Source organism: Sitophilus oryzae, unplaced genomic scaffold (genome assembly GCF_002938485.1).
Source record: "Sitophilus oryzae breed Bouriz unplaced genomic scaffold, Soryzae_2.0 scaffold_111_pilon_pilon, whole genome shotgun sequence".
Lineage (NCBI taxonomy): Eukaryota > Metazoa > Arthropoda > Insecta > Coleoptera > Curculionidae > Sitophilus > Sitophilus oryzae.
In genome coordinates, this window is record NW_022145749.1 from 9532477 (window position 1) to 9550778 (window position 18302).

Below are 18302 nucleotides of genomic sequence, written 5' to 3' on the forward strand. Positions count from 1 at the left end.
GAGGATTGTAGCTTCGGAGATAACCCACGACGTCTCTGCGGGTTGTATAGCCACACCAAATACGTTGTAAATTTAAACGTATTTGAGCCACACCAACTTGGCAAGATGGCGGCGCCGGCGGCAAGTCTGGAAATGTGCATTTTATGCATTTTAGTTAGAGACCCCAAAACCTATTAACCTGCAAAGTTTCAAAACTTCCGGACTTTTTTCCAAGCAGGTCCCTTTTTTGATCCCCAATGACTGAACTAACTGGTAGGAACTGTCATATATATAAGTTTATTAAATAGAATATCGGACGATGAAGACGTTGTTAAAGTTCGACGACGTTGTTCTGCAGCTTTAATATTTCTCGTGCAATTATCATAGCCATCAAATACGACGTGGAAACGTGTGTATATAAGACGATTACACCTCTTTGACTCGTTATATCTCCGAAACTAAGGCTCTAAGGAAAAACAGTATTCATACATTTTTTATAGAGAATTTTATGGTCTATAATTCTTTTCTGAGGTAATTTTATGATAAAACTTGAAAATCGCGAAACTCAATTTTTCTCGAGATTTTTGACCTTTGGCCTCGCATAATTTTTTTCCATGCATCGGAATTTTAAAATGTTATTTTTAATTATGTTTTAAACAATTACACGCACTTTCAGCTTGTTGTAAATTTATGTATCTTTACTCTTAATATTTTTTGGTCTAATTTGACCGGATTATGACCAAAAAGTATTATTATCAAGCAGTTTAGCTTTATACCTATACACACTATATTCGATACCAATCAAACTTTTAGTTACGTAATCGAGGGCGCGATTTTTAAATTCATTGATGCCAACCATGGACATATTCGGCGCCGGGCTGACTAACTGGAATTTAAATTTCCCGCTGTATGGGGATTCAAGTGGCAGCTCTGCTGTAAAAAATCTCAAGTTGCCACATTTATTTATTTATTTCCTGACATCGTCATTGATTTTGACATTTTTGTTTTGTATTACGAGTTTTTGGTTTAAATGAATTGTGTTGTGATACTTTAAGCTTAAATTTTTTTACTACCAGATCTTGCAGTCGAACATTGTCCTTTTTAGAACCTCTTTTAGTGCGAAGTGGGTATAAGATAAAGTTAGTTAGATAATTTTAGAATATGTTGACCGGGAAAGCGGTAGTAATGGCCCTTTATGTCCCTTAAGTGGTGTTAAGGAGATGAGTTTTGTTGATGTAAATAATAACTATTTATATATTTATAATTAATTTATTTTTGTTTCCTAAAATTATTTCATTAAAAGAAAATATGTAAAAGTGTGTATACCGGGTGCGTCACAAAAGTGGCTCACCTCTATATAACTTTTTTATTTTTTCAGATAAAAAAACGAGATTTGGTATGTTAGTTATTTGGTAAATTAGGATTGATTGACGTATTCAATTGTTTTTGGTCACTTCCTGTTTTACCGAAAATGACTACAACTTTTGATTTTTAAATGGCACCCTCGGTATTTTTTTGCCTTATTCGATCAAAATAAAAACACTAAATCACCACAATACACCAAAACACTTTTACTTTTACACTGGACGCGCGTTTCGCTAACCATGTTAGCATCATCAGCAGATGATTATAAACTGGCAGTTTATAATCATCTGCTAACATGGTTAGCGAAACGCGCGTCCAGTGTAAAAGTAAAAGTGTTTTGGTGTATTGTGGTGATTTAGTGTTTTTATTTTGCTGTGTAACACCAAAGGTTCCAACCCTCAACTGTAATCTTATTCGATAGAAAATGACATTTTGAATAGAATGACACATCATATATCAACTTTTGACATTCTCGCTTAATAAAAAATTGTATTTTAAAATTCAATCTAGAGTGCCATGGCTATATGTAAAAAACACTAATCCTTAATCAAGGAGCCTTGGAAAAATAGATTTGATCGTCTAATGCTTTTAGTGTCTTACCCTGGCCAGTTAGAAAATACTCAAATCGTATTTTTAATCATATCTCAATTTTTTCAAATGGAACGAGGGTGGCTCATTAGCATATTTGGAAAAAGCATTTTTTACGAATAATTTGATACCACACACTGGGTTCGACAACACACACTTCGAGTTAAATTTTCGTAACGAACCGCAAATTGCAGTGTATTCAGAGTGTTATTTTCTATCAAATAAAGTAAAAAAATACCGAGGGTGCCATTTAAAAATCAAAATTTGTAGTCATTTCCGGTGAAACAGAAAGTGACCGAAAACAATTGAATACGTCAATCAATCCTAATTTATGTCATATACTAACATACCAAATCTCGTTTTTTTAACTGAAAAAATAAAAAAGTTATAGGGGTGAGCCACTTTTGAGACGCACCCGGTATATATGTTAAGTTATTGTGTGCTACTTGCTGTGTCGGTATGGCAGCAGGTCAAGTTTAATCACAAGACTAAAAGTGACTAAAAATTAAATATACCCACAGATATACCTATAAAGTTTGATGACGATGTGATTTGAGTTTTTGTTTCTTTATATAGTGTTTTGTTCTTATATTTTGTTTATGCTTGGGCTTTTTTCTTTTTTTTTGTTCATCTGTACTTGGTATCTGATGGATTGTATCATTCACCTTTCAGTGCTTTTTTTACTCCTGTTAATTTTTAAGATTTAATTTTTAAGATTTAATTTAAATTGAATGTATTTTTTTTTCATTTATTGTTTATTTAGAGGTTAATTTACTACTAATTTATAGCTATATACATATTGTAACTGTTGGGCAATAAAGATTTATTATTATTATTATTATTATTATGACCACTGATTTACCAAAGTTTAATAAATTTATTTTTAAAAAACACAACACTTTTAATGTTAAGTTATTTCAAGAAAAAATTTCAGCCATGTTTCAAAAATATTATCTGCTACTTTAGCATTCAATATAGATACGAGTATTAGAATTTACTCAGATTTATAAAATAATTTAATATTTCAATTAGTTATTATGTGATAGTATTCAAGAATCATTGCAATTCTGAACAAGTTTCCATTAAAATGACTAGATACATAAACAACTAAAAATACGTATTGGACCTTGCTCCGGTATTGGATTTTTCATTTGCATAAATTTTCACATAATGCACAGCACAACTTTGAACTTATGACTAACGGGACCACAAAAATAAAACAAACATATTATATTCAAAACGATATACCTCTTGTTTATTAAATATCTTTTTTCGATTGCATTTTTTATATACAAATATATTACAAAATTCAAAAATAAATAACCACATTAACATCACAGATAGATAATATCTTTTATACTAGTTACATTCCAAAAAAATTCGATCCACATCTTAACAAATTTCGATATTCATTCAAATACAAAAACAACCTATACGCATACTTTCGGTAGATCATTTTCTCTACAAAGTAAATACAAAAAAGTAAACTTTAAACAACACTATATACAAATTGGAATGTGCCCCACAAAGAAAACGAAGAATTTTTAACATTAAGAAAATAAAAAATCAGTCAAAAAGAAATGAAACATATTATACTACAGTGACAAAATAATAATGCTGATATATATATATATCACTTTAAAACATAATAAAATTATTTTTTAATTAGGTACCCATTAGGTAGGCGCGTTTTTAACATTTTTTGAGCATCTTATTTTTCACGGTAGTATAATCAAAATTAAAGCTAGGTCAGTAACGGTGCCTTAACTATTTGTATTATTTCTTAGCCTAATTGTAATAATACGAGTGATTCGTTTTTTTTCTTTAAACAATTTGAAATTGTCAATGGCAGAGGTCTAGTATAGTCTGCCCAACGAGAGGATTCATGACAGTTGTGTCTGTCATTTTAATTCACCGGTAAATTGTAATATCTGTCATTCTTTGGATATTGTCTGTCGAAATCTTCCTTGACTCGTTAAGACAGACTATAGAAGGGTTTTTATTTTTTAAATCTAAACAGGTTCTTTAAAGCGTGTAAATATGTAGAATATAAATTGATTGCAAAGTTGACTACGGTTTACTTAACAAATACAGGGTGTTCCTTAATGACGTGTCTATATATGTAAGGAGATGATTTTTGAATTCATTTTTACCACTTTGTAGAAGTAAAATTTGCAGTATAAAAATGTTTAGAAGTAAAATTTTCTAAAACACTTTTTTTCTAATTACTGTGTTTTTATTATACAGGGCGAGTGTTAAATAAGCGCAAATATTTTTAGGGATAGTATATTTCGACCGCAGAAACAGTTTTTTTCGCAAAAAATCGAAAAATATTGAATTTTTTTTAAAAAACGGGGCATTTTCAAAATAATTTTTTGAAAAAATCACTAGAATTTTTTTATTTTAATTTTTTGTCAAAAAAATATAATTTCTTGATAATATGGCAAATAAATTAAATTTATAAGAAAAAAAACCCAGAAAAGATCAAGTGGTTCTCCAAATTTAAGCCAAAAAACATTTTTTTTATTTTCAAAGTAAAATAACTCGGTTATTTTGGACTTACTTGAGAAACGGTAAAGAGAACCCTTGTTTTTTTTATCGGGATCTACCAGCCCTGAAAATATTTGCACTTATTTAAGACTCGTCTTGTATAATATATCTTATTTTTGATGTACAATTTTATTTATTTTAATCAGTGGCATCCAGTGTCTTACATTAAAATAAACATTAATTTCAAAATCTCCATTCATTTCAAAAAAACTAATCAAATTTTCATTCCCTGACAAAAACTATGCGTCGTTTTTGCTTTAAAAAATTAAATTAATTTTACTTCAGGGTCAAATCGCTAAAAATCTGATGCGGTGATTGTTTGGAAATAGTTTCTGGATGAAATTTAAGATACAACAAACATTTTTTTTGTACTTCAAATAATTAGTTTTTATGCATTATAAGACATATCAAATCTTGCAAGTTTTTTTTTCAGAAATGGGCCTACATTATGCAGTTTTTTTCTGAAAATAAATCCAAGAATCAACCCTTTAAATTTTAGCATATCCTTAACACCCTGTATACTAATGATAAATGATTATGAAGTAACCTATACCTGCACAAAAATTTAGACCTTTACCCTTCTCAAATTCTTTTTATAAACCACTGACATATTCCTTACTTTGTACTCGGAGAAGTTCAAGTATTTATCTTTTTATACACTATCAAGCATTCTTGGTTTTAAAACGTGACAATTCCCGTAGAGGGAGCTGGTTGGATCTTCCTCAAAATCGGAACGATCCCTATTTTAGCCCCTGCCCCTATCCTGTCCTTGGCGTGCCTTTTAACGTGCTTCGCCAAATGATCGGACCTCATAAACCTCCTTTGACACACGTCACATTTGAACTTCTTCTCGCCCGTGTGAGTGCGCTTGTGTCGCGACAATTCGTCGGACCGCGAAAATCGCCGACCGCAATCCTCCCATTGGCAAACAAACGGCTTTTCCCCTGTGTGCGTTCTATTGTGCGCCTTCAAATGCGACGATTTAAAGTAATTTTTGCCACAACCTTCATAAGTGCACTCGTAGATGCGTCTTCTTTGGGGTTGTGGAGGGGGCGGTGCGAGTAGAACTAACTGGGTAGGAACCATGGTACCGTCACGTGATAAGAAAAAGGTTTGTGGTTGATTGGTGGTAAGTACTTTCGGTGCCAAGGTCGGGAGGACTGGTACAGCTGGGATCTTCTGAATTGTCTTCTCTTCTCTGCTGGTAACCTTTTCGCTGGCCTTGACTTGTTCTTTTCTGATACCCATCTTGAACTTGATACTCTTCAAGACGTTAACTTCCTCACCAGGCCACTTGGGAAGTGGTAAGGAAGTGCAAGAACCATCCTGATTTGCTCTAGTGATAACGGATACAGTCCTTTGAGGCGTTGCTCGCTTGTTGATTTGAGCAACTGGTTCTGGAGGTGGGGTCACTACGCCACGTGGTTCGCCTACTTCGTTGGTGATGAGTATCTGTGGTACAGGTGTTGTTTCGGGTGGTGGGGTGCTTATTTGTGGAGGAGGTGTGACGGTGGCTTGCACGAACCTGGCGAATTCATGGTCGTTCCTGATATGGCGTTTTTTGAGGGGAAAGTCGTGTTCTTCGCTTTCCGAATCGGAAGGTTGAGGCGTTGGGGGAAACGCAGTGGAGGCGGGTCGCTTTTGGCCCAGAAACTGACGTAAATGGTCGATGGTTGACGTCTGGATGGACTCATCATCGGATGAAACCTGTAACAAAAATATATTTCTTTTAATACTTAATAAGTTAGCTGAAACTTGTATTATGAATTTGTTCTACTACGGTCTGTCATGTCATCGATGTTCATTTCCAAGTTAACTGGACGCCAGGTTTTTTTTCGATCATTCGGTATTATATACTATTTATTGTATGTTATAGGATTATTAAATCGGAATTAAAATATGCTCTAAAATTATTAAATTGGCATTAAGAAGTCTTTAATAAATACCGTATGAACAAAATAATCGGCGTCAGCGATTGCTATGAAATGAACATCGCTGTTATTTTATATGTAAAATTATATGGGGAATGTAATTCATTGTCTTTTCCAAGCTAACTGGACGCTATGCTATGTTGTACGCCTCACGTGGGGCCACGCATATATTGCATGAAAAAAAAACAGTTTTTTTCATTTAATATAAACCATATTTTTTACTGAAAACAAAGTCAGAAAGCAAAAAATCCATTTTCTGAACAAACTAAACTTAATTATTTTTCTTATTTTTCATTACAATCTTCCTGTGTCTATAGATAAAAAAATAAGTGTGTCAAGGTAAAAATAAAGTTATAAACAACCAATCGTACAAAATATGATCTAAAAACTGATTATTTGCTGAAGGTAAATAAAAACAATTAAACCCTTTCGTGGGTTCATGTTAAATGAAAAATTAATTCCAGTAAATATTAACGGCGACGTAAACAAGCTATAATATTTATTTTTAGCATAAAAACAGGTCATCTAAATGTAATTTATACTCTCAAACAAAGAGAGTTTATTTTACTCATTGTTGTTCAAAACAAATAATGGAGCTAATTAAATCCCAGCAAATGGTAATAAAACTATAAAATTCGCTTTTAATGTTTTATTAAAAGCATGTATAAATACAAACGATATTAAAAATTAATTGGTTAATCTAAAAATAACGAGTCGGTTTCGAGAAAGAGAGAGATTACAAAATTAGAACAATTTAAAGCATCATCCGTTTAATTTAAAAGGAAAACAAACTTAGCGGCCTCTTCTACGTTAGGCAACTATAAATACAGCAGCGCACGGAACTCCGGGAAAGAACATTTTATTTATTTTTAAATGAATACGCGCGCGGAATCTCCTAGACAATTTACGGTCACTTGGTTTACGCGTGATTGAAGAAAAATGCTGTTCTTCGGCCATAGCATAGACTACGTGGGCTTTACAGCTTTTTTTCTTGAATATTAATTTGAATTTGTCATGTATTGTTAGGCTTTTGATGGTTGAGATCATTTATATTTTGGTGAAATTAATTAATATAAACTAACATCCCCGATTTAATGAAAAGGTTAAAATAGGAAGTTATGTTACCTAAATGCCTTGGGAGTTATGTATAATAAATAAGTTATTAATTCAGACACAAAATAAAACGCTTACAATTTTTAAGGGTGGCGTTGAAGGTGGTGAAAGTACCAAATGAAGAGCTTCTTTCACTTCCATTTTTCTTCTCTACACTTAAATCGCACAAAAAATTAAAGTTTTCTCTCAATAAATTCACATTCACTTCCTATTTTCTACTATTCCCGACTAAAGAGCTAGCCAGATCACGAATGAATTCTTTATTTTGAAGCTCCGTATTATTGTTCGGCGGCCAGGCATGTTCGAACGGGGTGTGTAGCGCTTCGCGGCCCGGATCCGGCCAATCGGAGTCGGGGGCTCGTCGGTTCGGGCCAATGGCAGCGCAGCGATCACGCGAGACGGCCGTGTTCTTATGCGTGATGTTCACGTGGACACCGGCTGATTACGGCAGCTACGAGCCGTGATGCTGACGTCACGGTAGCGTGGTGCCCGCGTGACGTCATAGCGAGGCGGGCAAGCCCGCGGATAGGTGTGTTTCGGACTTAGCTGGCGGCGATTCCCTGCTTTGTTGCCACGACAAATCGAATTTACTTAAATTCTGTATAGCAAACGAGCAGGAATGCTGCTAGAGAATAATTTTTTTCTCTAAATTTTAAGACGCTATAATATGAAGCTTTAATTCAATTAAAAATATATCGTATTTAAACTTTTTTATATTATTAAGATTTAGGATAAAGAAAATAGTTTAATATAAAGCAAAGTTTAGGACTTAGAAAAAAAATACGTCTTAGAGTCTAAAAACGATAAAAATAATAAAGTACGTGTTATAGAAGAAATTTTAATAATCGAAATTATTTAATTTTTGAAATTGATGATAAATTATTAATTTAATAAAATATTAATTTTAGTCAAACATTTACAACTCTAATATTAATCAAAACAGGATCTATTCTATAGATATAATAGAACAGAAAGAGAAAAAACTTTATAATTGTTTAATTTTTTTTTCCGGTAAAAGTGATGTCTTATTATGTAAATTAGAAAAAACAGGAATCTGTTCCATTAAAGCAAGCTTTTAGGAAGTGAATAAAATGAAAACTACATTTATTTAACTCGTTACTGTCTTTATTATAGAGTAAGTATAATAATGGTAATGGTGACTATACTTTATTCAATGGAAATATGCACCAAATTCAAACAAATATAAAAGGCATGAGTATAAACAGTATTACTACAGTAATATTGAACATTGGTTCAAAAATATTACATTAATATAATACAATATTACTGTAGGTATTACTGTCAACGTGCAAGCTTGTTTGAAGCTTGATGTATTTGTATGCGCTTGGTACATCTTGGCGTTGGAAAATGTATAGAAAATTATTAAGAAAAACTAGTACGTAATGGGGGATATCTTGATATACAGAGTGGTCGGAATTGTATTCAGGAAACTTTGGCAGCATAATCTGCAAATAAAATCAGTAAAAAAAATAGTATAAATTTATGTCCTAAAATGCTTCGTTTCAGAGATACAGAGTGTAGAAATTTCATTTTTATTTCGCTTTTTTCCAAATAATTTATGAAGAATGTATTGATTAATTCGTTTCCAAATATCTTGAGAACTATACTTGTGGCGAGTGTCAACAAGAGACCTTATTAAGTAAAAAACGTTGGAAATGTAAATTTTTCTCAGTAGTTTTATATAGATACAGACAAAAAGTATTACTCTTCAAATAACTTAAAAAATATGTAGGTGGCGCCCCCTATTAGTAAAAGTCAAATTGACATCTAAATCTAATTTTTCATGTCAAAAAACTCCCAAACGCCAATTTTCGTCCAAATATTGACGTCACTTCAGAAATTATTTGGAAAAAAATCGAAATAAAAATGAAACTTCTACACCCTGTATCTCCGAAACGAAGCATTTTAAAAACTTACAAGTTCATTTTTTTAGAAAGCCAATGCAACATTTCTGAGTTTCAAATAAAGATAAAAAACAGTAAAACATATAATAATAATATGTAAATTATTTTCTTGGATACATACATATATGGCAAATAATAACAGATTGTTTTATTAAAGATTTACGTTTTGGTTAATTCTAAAACTATCTTCAGATTATATGTGATATTACTTAAGTGATATTACATTATAAAAGAAAAAATGAAAATTATACCTTATAATCGAAAAAAAACGGCGTCAGCGATGGCTATGAAATGAAGATCGCTGTCATTTTATATGTAAAATTATATGGAGTATGTATCGATGGTTTTTTCCAAGCCAACTGGACGCCGTTTTTTTCGATCATACGGTATTACAAATTAATAATAGATTAACAGTCGAGAAAAAAAAAGAAAAAACTCTAGGTAAGTACTGGATAAATTTTAAAATGGCATATTTATTTTATCTTTGTTTAATATAAAAAAAACGAAATATCTACCTGGTTTACATAACCCTGTATAATTTGTGAAATAATAATGGACAAAAATGCAAGCGGTAAGAAAAATATTTACAAAAAATATGTACTTGTTTACATTTCTGGACCATTGTTCGTCATTTTTGTTATCATAATGGTGACCCTATCATAAAAACGTAGTTATTTCTATACCTGATGTGAAACTATAGGGAAAAAGTAATGTTTGTAAAATATTTTAGTCTTGAAAAAAAATAAGGAATGTTTGGTATTTTAAAATGTTTGGTAGCTTGTAATTTTTTCGACTTTCTCGATTGTTTATAGTTTATAATAAGCCTTAAAAATTGTTGTTTCATAATGGAATATCATTCTGGAATTCCTGTATGTTATTTTAGATTCTAAGGATGGTTTTAGAATAAAAAGAAACACATTTTTCATAAAAAAAAGCATTAAATTAACCAATGCCCAAGAAAATAATGTGTCTACTTCTTATGTACTTAATAATGTATCTACTCGTTATATTAATAACGAGGTTAGTAAGAACCTTTACGTAAATGATAAATATAAAAAATACAGATTTTCCAGGGTTTATAATTTACTAAATTATTATCTAAATAAGCGCCTTTCTACAACGCCACTGACGCCAAAATAGTAAATTTGACTTACCTGTGGAATGTTGTTCCAGGACTTAAATAGTCCAATTTCTTACAAATTTGGCACTGACGAACCATGTTTTATAGTTTTTAAATAAAAGTAATCAAAATAAACACTAAACCGACACTACACACTAAGAAAATCGAATCCAAAAAATACAAAATCAAAACATCCAATAAAAACAATAAAATAGCCATGGAGAAACTGTGACAACAAGGTTTTACGACACGTGCTTTACTCTACTATGGCTCTACTACGAGAGAATAAAGAATGAACAGGCGACCCGGCGATTGATGGGTGTTGCCAAATTGTAAAGAATTTGTCATTTTTAAATAGTCTCTCGACTTATAATTTAGTAGTATAGGGACTATTTAATACATCTTTCTACTATTAAACACTACTTTATTAAAATACAGTTTTAATATCTCAATATATGTGTATAACAACAAAAAAAATATTAATAATATTTTAGACGTGACAACATAGGCTGGAGGCGAAAGACTCAGACGGCCGAGGTCAGCTGCACCCAGGAGTAAACATGTTTACAAAAATTAATATTGGACCGCGCTTAAATGTAAATAGTGTAGTCTATATTTTATTCTAAGTCTATGGTTTGGTCACTTTACAGTAGGACAACGAAATACTACGTAATTAGATGAAATTAGACAGAAAAATTTTAGGTCCCTATTTTCATTAAACTTTTAGGGAAAATTAATATTTTTTATTAATACTGGCAACGTTGTAAAGAAACAAGCGTGGGAGAGGTCATTGGAAGTTTCCCATGGTTCCCCAACATTTTTTTTATTTCATTAAATATTGAACATCAAGAACTGACTAATAAAAATTAAAAAAACAAAATAGTGTTTTTTTAATTAATCAATATTTAACATAGATTTTGGTTAACAATATTCTAGAATTCTATAGAAATGATGTATAAATATTTGAATCATTTAGGTATACAGAATGGGCATAAACCATGCATAAACATTAGTAAAATTTGCACTGTTTTATTATTGTAGTATTAAGTGGTATGATCCTCAATGAAAACTATAAAATTTTCCTTTGATTTAACATTTAACTTATAGATAGTTTTAATTAAATTTGTTTAATTATAGTACACTTTATCTGGTTAATTGTTTTCTGGGCACAAATTAGTATAAAAATAATTTTATTTATTTATATTTTTTAAACAAATACTTAATTGGTTTCATTAAATATATATATATATATAGGTACGTATTTACAATTTTATTTGCGTAATAACATACATATTTACAAATAAAATAATTTTTAATTTACGCTTCTGTATACCGGGTGCGTTTCAAAAGTGGCTCACCCCTATAACTTTTTTATTTTTTCAGATAAAAAACGAGATTTGGTGTGTTAGTATATGATATAAATTAGGAATGATTGACGTATTCAATTGTAAAAAATGTCTATACCTACAAAAAAATCCTTATGGGTTTTTCGCCTATTTATTTATTTTTTTTATTTTTAACAGAACGTCAACGATTTCTTGTAGACGTATCCGTTTTAAAAAGTAAAGTGTTCACGAATAATTCAATTTAAATATTTTAATTAGTTTTTTTCTTGATTCTTTATATTTTTTTGCTTCCGACGACGGAAAGAGAAAACTTTCCGAAACGTTAAGCATTTTTTTCTTTGTTAGGCAAATTTTTATTACTGTAAACACAACTTCTGACAAGCAGCGTCCGTTTAGGTTTAACGCCAGAAGTGTTTACAAAAAATAACTATTTTATTTTGTAGATTTTTCTTGCAGTGCAGTGGCGAAAAACCCATAAGGATTTTTTTTGGATAGTATTCAATTGTTTTTGGCCACTTCCAGTTTCACCAGAAGTAACTAGAACTTTTAATTTTTAAATGGCACCCCCGGTATTTCTTTATACTTTATTCGATAGAAAATGACATTCTGAATAGAATGACATATCATATATGTCAACTTTTGACATTTTCGCTTAATAACAAAGCTTATTTTAAAATTCAATCTCGATGTGCCATGGTTATGTTAAAAAGACTAATTCTTAATCAAAGAGCCTTGGAAAAATAGATTTGATCGTCTAATGTTTTTAGTGTCTTATCCTGGCCATACTTAGAAAATGTTTAAATCATATTTTTAATAATATCTCAATGTTTTCCAATGGAACGAGGGTGGCTCATTAGCATATTTGGAAAAAGTATTTTTTACGAATAATTTCATACCACACACTTGGTATTTCGAGTCAAATTTTCGTTACGAATCGCAAGTTATAATTTCAAATAAACCATATGCAAAAATGTCAAAAGTTGACATATGATATGTCATTCTATTCAGAGTGATATTTTCTATAGAATAAAGTAAAAAAAATACTGAGGGTGCCATTTAAAACATAAAAGTTGTAGTAATTTCCGGTGAAACAGAAATGATCGAAAACAATTGAATGTCAATCAATCCTAATTTATGTCGTATACTAACATACCAAATCTCGTTTGTTTATCTGAAAAAATAAAAAAGTTATAGGGGTGAGCCACTTTTGAGACGCATCCGGTATACTATTTTAAAATAATTTATTTGGTATTTTTTTCGATTGTCTGGTATATTAAGTTATTATTATTGCAATGATTGTCTGATAAACTTTCACTCAATTTATTGGAACATGATTCAATGCGCGTAAATTAATTTTATATACCTAGTGTGTTTAGAACATGTATCCTTATTTTTATTTCATAGAACAAATCTTAGTGTAGTGTACAGTACACAATACACAGTTCATTATTTCGAAGAAAAATGACGATACATTTCTAGTGGTCTCAATGTATTACAATATTCATTTACCTCACTTAATGGGTCTATGTGCAATATTTCATACTCCCAGGAGTCCCAGGACCAATTAATGTAACAAATGTGCATACAAATTTTCACCACTAATGGGGCGCCCCTTGGGGGGCAAATTTCCGTTAATTAGATGTCTTAGCGCTTAATTACGTCGTCACTTGAGGAATCTCTGTGCCAAATTTCATATAGGTACACCCAGAACCAATTTTAACAAATTGTACAAAATTTTACCCACTCGAAATTTTTTAGAAACAACCCTGCCTGTATCTTATTCAATACCGCCATCTTCCTGCCGCACCTGCTGCGAGAGGCGAGAGCAGCTGGAGATCCTGTTTTTATCGAGAGATTGATCGGTCATTGCCTGCTGCGCATATTCCTATACTCGCCTGGGTAGACGGACTATCAGTTGTTAGGCGGTGCTAGGCGTTAACGTTTTTCGTTTTTCGGGAAGCGTTTATGTTTTACAAGGGCGTATTAGTTGGCGAATTTTAACATATAGAGTGTTTCAATTAATTAGAGTCGTTATAGTTTTGAAATTTGCAACAAAATGCGGGTTTTAAGTCGTTGTGCTGCATTAAAGTGCACCAATAATTCCAATAACAGTACTGCCAGTTTTTTTAGATTTCCTACTGAGGTGGAAAGGTATGTATTGTATAATATTACTTTAGAAAATTTATATACTACCGCATAGAAAAAAAGTGTCAGGTTAGCTAATAAATTATAAATACCAATTAGTGACAAAATCATCACAACCAAGACTAGCATTAAATCTGCAAAAACAAGACCAAGACCCAGCGTGCAAGACTTTTGCGTTTTTTGTGGTCTTGCGCCTTTTTCCCGTTTTTTTATACCGGGTTAGCCAAAAGTCTGGATCCCACTAAATATTTCAAACACCTGTAATGTTATGTTTTTGAAATTTTGGACATGGGGTATAGTATAATAATCGCGGATAAAATAGCATCTGGGATGTTGTCGGACTTATCGTTTTCCAAAACAATGCTAACTTTTGTTCTTTAAATGCTATCTATTTTATTTAAATTTTAAATCCTACACAATATTCTAATTTAATTTTCAAAACATCTATAACTAAATTAAACCATTATCGAGTAAAAAAAATTAAATATTTAGACTCAGGCCCAGATTTTTGGCTAACCTTTTTGAATAACATTACAAGCAAAGCCACAAAGGCTCTCATAATATGCAGAACACTGGTGGGAAACGGATGCTAACATTTTGCGCTGGATTTATACCATGTAAGACTCATGATTACCTATGAAGCAGTTGCTTGGTTTACCACACTAAAGCACCATCCATCAAGGCAAAGCCAGTCATTCTAGACCGAACAATACTGCACATTTTCATTGGTGGATATACCAATGCGACAATGATTAGAATGGTCATTGCAATAACGGAAACAATACTGGGAGAATTACCAGATCAAGAGCTTGGAATACGCTCAAAAGGAACATTCGTAAGTATAGAGTAACAGCCATCTTATCCGATTGTCGAGCAGCCTTAAGAGCGATTAACTCAGTAACATCAATTTGGTCAAAGTTGGTTAAAGAATACCTAGAGAAGCTGAACAAATTAGATAAAGAAAATAAAGTCCTTCTACTCTGGGTGCCAGACTGTCAGATCACCAATGGATAGGAGGTAATGAAAAAGCAAACGATCTAGCTAGAAAAGGAGCGAACACTCTACTAACTGGACCAGAAGCGTTCTGGTTCCCAATAAGATATGGAGAATTAACCTCTATAAAACCGTCTCATAGTCTCATGTCTCATATACCGACTTTTGTTAAAGTCCTGAGACTGTATAATGAGTTATAACTCAAGAAAGAGGGACATAATAGAACTCAAAGGTCGCGGTGTTGAACTTCCCCCCATTTAGAATTTTTTAGAATTTAGAATGAGTGGGAGGGGGGTTAATCACTTCGACCTTACAGATCCATTGTGTCCCCCTTTCTTGAATCATAACTCATCATACAGTCCCAGGGCTTTGACAAAAGCCAGTATCTGGGACGGTTTTATAGAGGGTAGTTCTCCATCTCCAATATCAGTCGTACCAAAATTCATGGCACGAATGGTTGTCGTCTCGGCGCACTCAGTGATGAGGTGTACTGGTGTTTCACCATCTTCCCCACAGAATCTGCATTCGCCGTTTCTTCTTAGTTTCAATCTACTGAGGTGTTCATTGAGGAGACAGTGTCCTGTTAAAAACCCCGTGACAATCCGAAGATTGTTCTTACTCAGACCCAGGAAGATCTGTGATTTTTCTTGATCATAAGCCCTCAGAAACTTCTTCGAGTGTCCTAGACCATTGCAAGATTTCCATTCCAGGTTGCGGATGGAATCTTCCAAGTTCTTGAGTTCCGCCTTGAGTTGGTTACCACTTGGAAAGCAGAACGGTTCTGGTCCAGTTAGTGGAGTGTTCGCTCCTTTCCTAGCTAGATTATTTGCTTTTTCATTGCCTTCTATCCCTTGGTGAGCAGGCACCCAGTGTAGGAGGACTTTACTTCCCCCCATCAATCTACATCGCTACATATTTGTCTAACCCGGTATATTTTACATGAAGAAACTTCAACAAGTGAACTAGATTTTTTTTCAGTATTATTATTTGAAACGAGGGGTATCTTTTCTTGGGTAAAAAGTAAAAAATGTACATGTACTGCCAAAATATAATTTTATTGCTAAGCGACTGCCAATGACTGCGAAGAAGACTGCCTATGACTGCCAAGAAAATCTACATTCCAATAGTGAGACACCCCTTGATTTCAAATTATCACAGCTTTTGTCGGTGGAGTATTAATAGGTACCGCAGACTAACACGTAACTTTATAACCAAATTTAGTTTGTGTAGGTACTTAATATTGAAAAACAAAAAATTTCATCAAACAGATACTCTCCTTTAAAGTTTCATTAGCCCTAAATTAGTTTAAAAACTTGTTTGAAATATTTTCTATGTAGAAAGTGCTTCTAGTTAAAATCTCTCAAAAAGTGCAAGACTTGCAAGAGTCTTGCAGCCAAGATCAATAACTAAAAAACAAGCAAGGCTAAGACCAAGATCATGAGGCTCTTGGTCTTGTGTTAGCTCATGACTAAAAATATTGTATCTATTTTTCGATTAATGATGCGGATGTATCTTTGTATGTTTGATTTTTAGGGCAAAAGTCTGGTTACAAGTTATTCGTAGAGAAGACTTATTACAAGATGCGGCAAGACTAAATCAATCATCATATAAGGTGTGCGGCCTTCATTTTGACAGGACGTTGTTTGCCAACGCAAAAGGGAATAGATTACGCAAAAATGCGATGCCCCAAGAATTTAAAGTTCTGGAGGCGAGTACAAGCCTCGGTGCAGAAACACTTTGTAAAGGTAAGCATTATATTTTTTAGTCCGGAATGGTTGGTATATTGAATAAAAGACTAAAACCCCTGTCTTGTTCAGTTAAATCGTGTCGAGCAAAACCTTATGTGTAGACGAAAAAACGATCCGTTTTAAGCTTGATTTTCATGCATCCGTTGTCCGAAGATACGTTGATACGATATTAATTTTATTGGTAGAATTTAAAGACTTTGATTGGTTAGAAAATAACGCAGTTTTTAAATTTATTGTATTTTGATGCCTCCGTTTATCGGATATACGTTAGTGTTATTTTATATTTTCGTTTCCATAACGATTTTGCTATTTTACTTATATTTTTATTAAGATTAGATTAAATTTGTCAAAAAAGTGTCAAAATGTTCGTTATCATATGAAGGGGTCCGTTGACGGGCTGAAGTAAAATATTTACGGATGAAGAGTGGCGCGAAAACGCTATGACCAATCAGAGCACCGTCGGACCAATGTATCAACGTATAACGGATGCATGAAAATCAAGCTTTACTTGAACTGAATTAAGGGCTCAAACGCACTGACGACCAGGTCTCCTCTACCTGTAATAACATTAAATCAAATGATACAACGCGCACTAACGACCACGACCAAGCCTGGCCGTTGGCTGGTCGCTGCGACCAGTAGACTGCACTAAAATATTATTATTTTCTGGCGCTTGTTAAAATTATTAATATGGAAGGAAAGAGACAATTTCTTCCAAATTAATAATTTTTCAGATGAAGTCCCTCAAATTCAACGCAAAATTTTCTATAAGATATATACTTAGTAAAAAATGTCTATACCTATGTGGCGGATTCATCTCTCCAAAAAAAATCCTTTATGGGTATTTCGCCACTGCACTGCAAGAAAATCTACAAAATAAAATAGTTATTTTTTGTAAACACTTCTGCGTTAAACCTAAACGGACACTGCTTGTCAGAAGTTATGTTTACAGTTATACAAATTCGCCTAACAAAGAAAAAAATGCTTAGCGTTTCGGAAAGTTTACCTCTTTCCGTCGTCGGAAGCAAAAAATATACAAAGAATAAAGAAAAAAAATCTGTAGATGTCAGTAATGTATGGCAATCGCTTCTTTGATTTTAAAGAACATAACATAAATAAACATAACATTATAACATACGTAAAATTTAAAAATAATCATACAGAAAGTTTGGGCTTTTTGGTTTTACCTTATTAAGTAATTGTTATCAGGTAGTAATTGTTAATTTTGAAGTTTAACTTGATATAATGTCATTTTAACAGAACGTCAACGGTTTCTTGTAGATGTCTCTGATTTAGAAAAGTAATGTGATCTCGAATAGTTGAATTTAAATATTTTAAATAGTTTTTTTTCTTTATTCTTTGTATTTTTTTTGCTTCCGACAACTTTCCGACGTTAAGCATTTTTTTCTTTGTTAGGCAAATTTGTATAACTGTAAACATAACTTCTGACAAGCAGTGTCCGTTTAGGTTTAACGCAGAAGTGTTTACAAAAAAATAAC

The 18302-nt window shown here is 32.4% G+C and overlaps 2 protein-coding genes and 1 long non-coding RNA gene across 5 annotated transcripts in view; 1 reads left to right on the forward strand and 2 right to left on the reverse strand.

The window, feature by feature from the left end:
• Positions 1 to 3163: 3163 nt before the first annotated feature.
• On the reverse strand, positions 3164 to 7825 carry LOC115885622 (Krueppel-like factor 10). Its single transcript, XM_030904590.1, has 2 exons — positions 7605 to 7825; positions 3164 to 6189 (listed from the first exon to the last, which is right to left on the reverse strand). Exons 1-2 carry the CDS (start codon positions 7665 to 7667, stop codon positions 5161 to 5163), a joined length of 1092 nt encoding a protein of 363 aa, XP_030760450.1. The 5' UTR covers positions 7668 to 7825; the 3' UTR covers positions 3164 to 5160.
• Positions 7826 to 8633: 808 nt separating this feature from the next.
• On the reverse strand, positions 8634 to 10693 carry LOC115885629. The gene is made up of 2 exons (XR_004050770.1): positions 10606 to 10693; positions 8634 to 8992 (listed from the first exon to the last, which is right to left on the reverse strand). It is a non-coding gene; the product is annotated as an uncharacterized LOC115885629 (long non-coding RNA).
• Positions 10694 to 13804: 3111 nt separating this feature from the next.
• Positions 13805 to 18302, forward strand: part of LOC115885660 — an 86565-nt gene continuing 82067 nt past the window's right edge. For 2 of the 3 annotated variants that reach the window (XM_030904664.1, XM_030904710.1), the window contains exons 1-2: positions 13805 to 14068; positions 16589 to 16800. In XM_030904664.1, coding sequence (XP_030760524.1) covers positions 13974 to 14068; positions 16589 to 16800 — 307 coding nt within the window. In that variant the 5' untranslated portion in view covers positions 13805 to 13973. The remainder of the gene's footprint in view (positions 14069 to 16588; positions 16801 to 18302) is intronic. The other variant, XM_030904674.1, reaches the window with a different exon arrangement.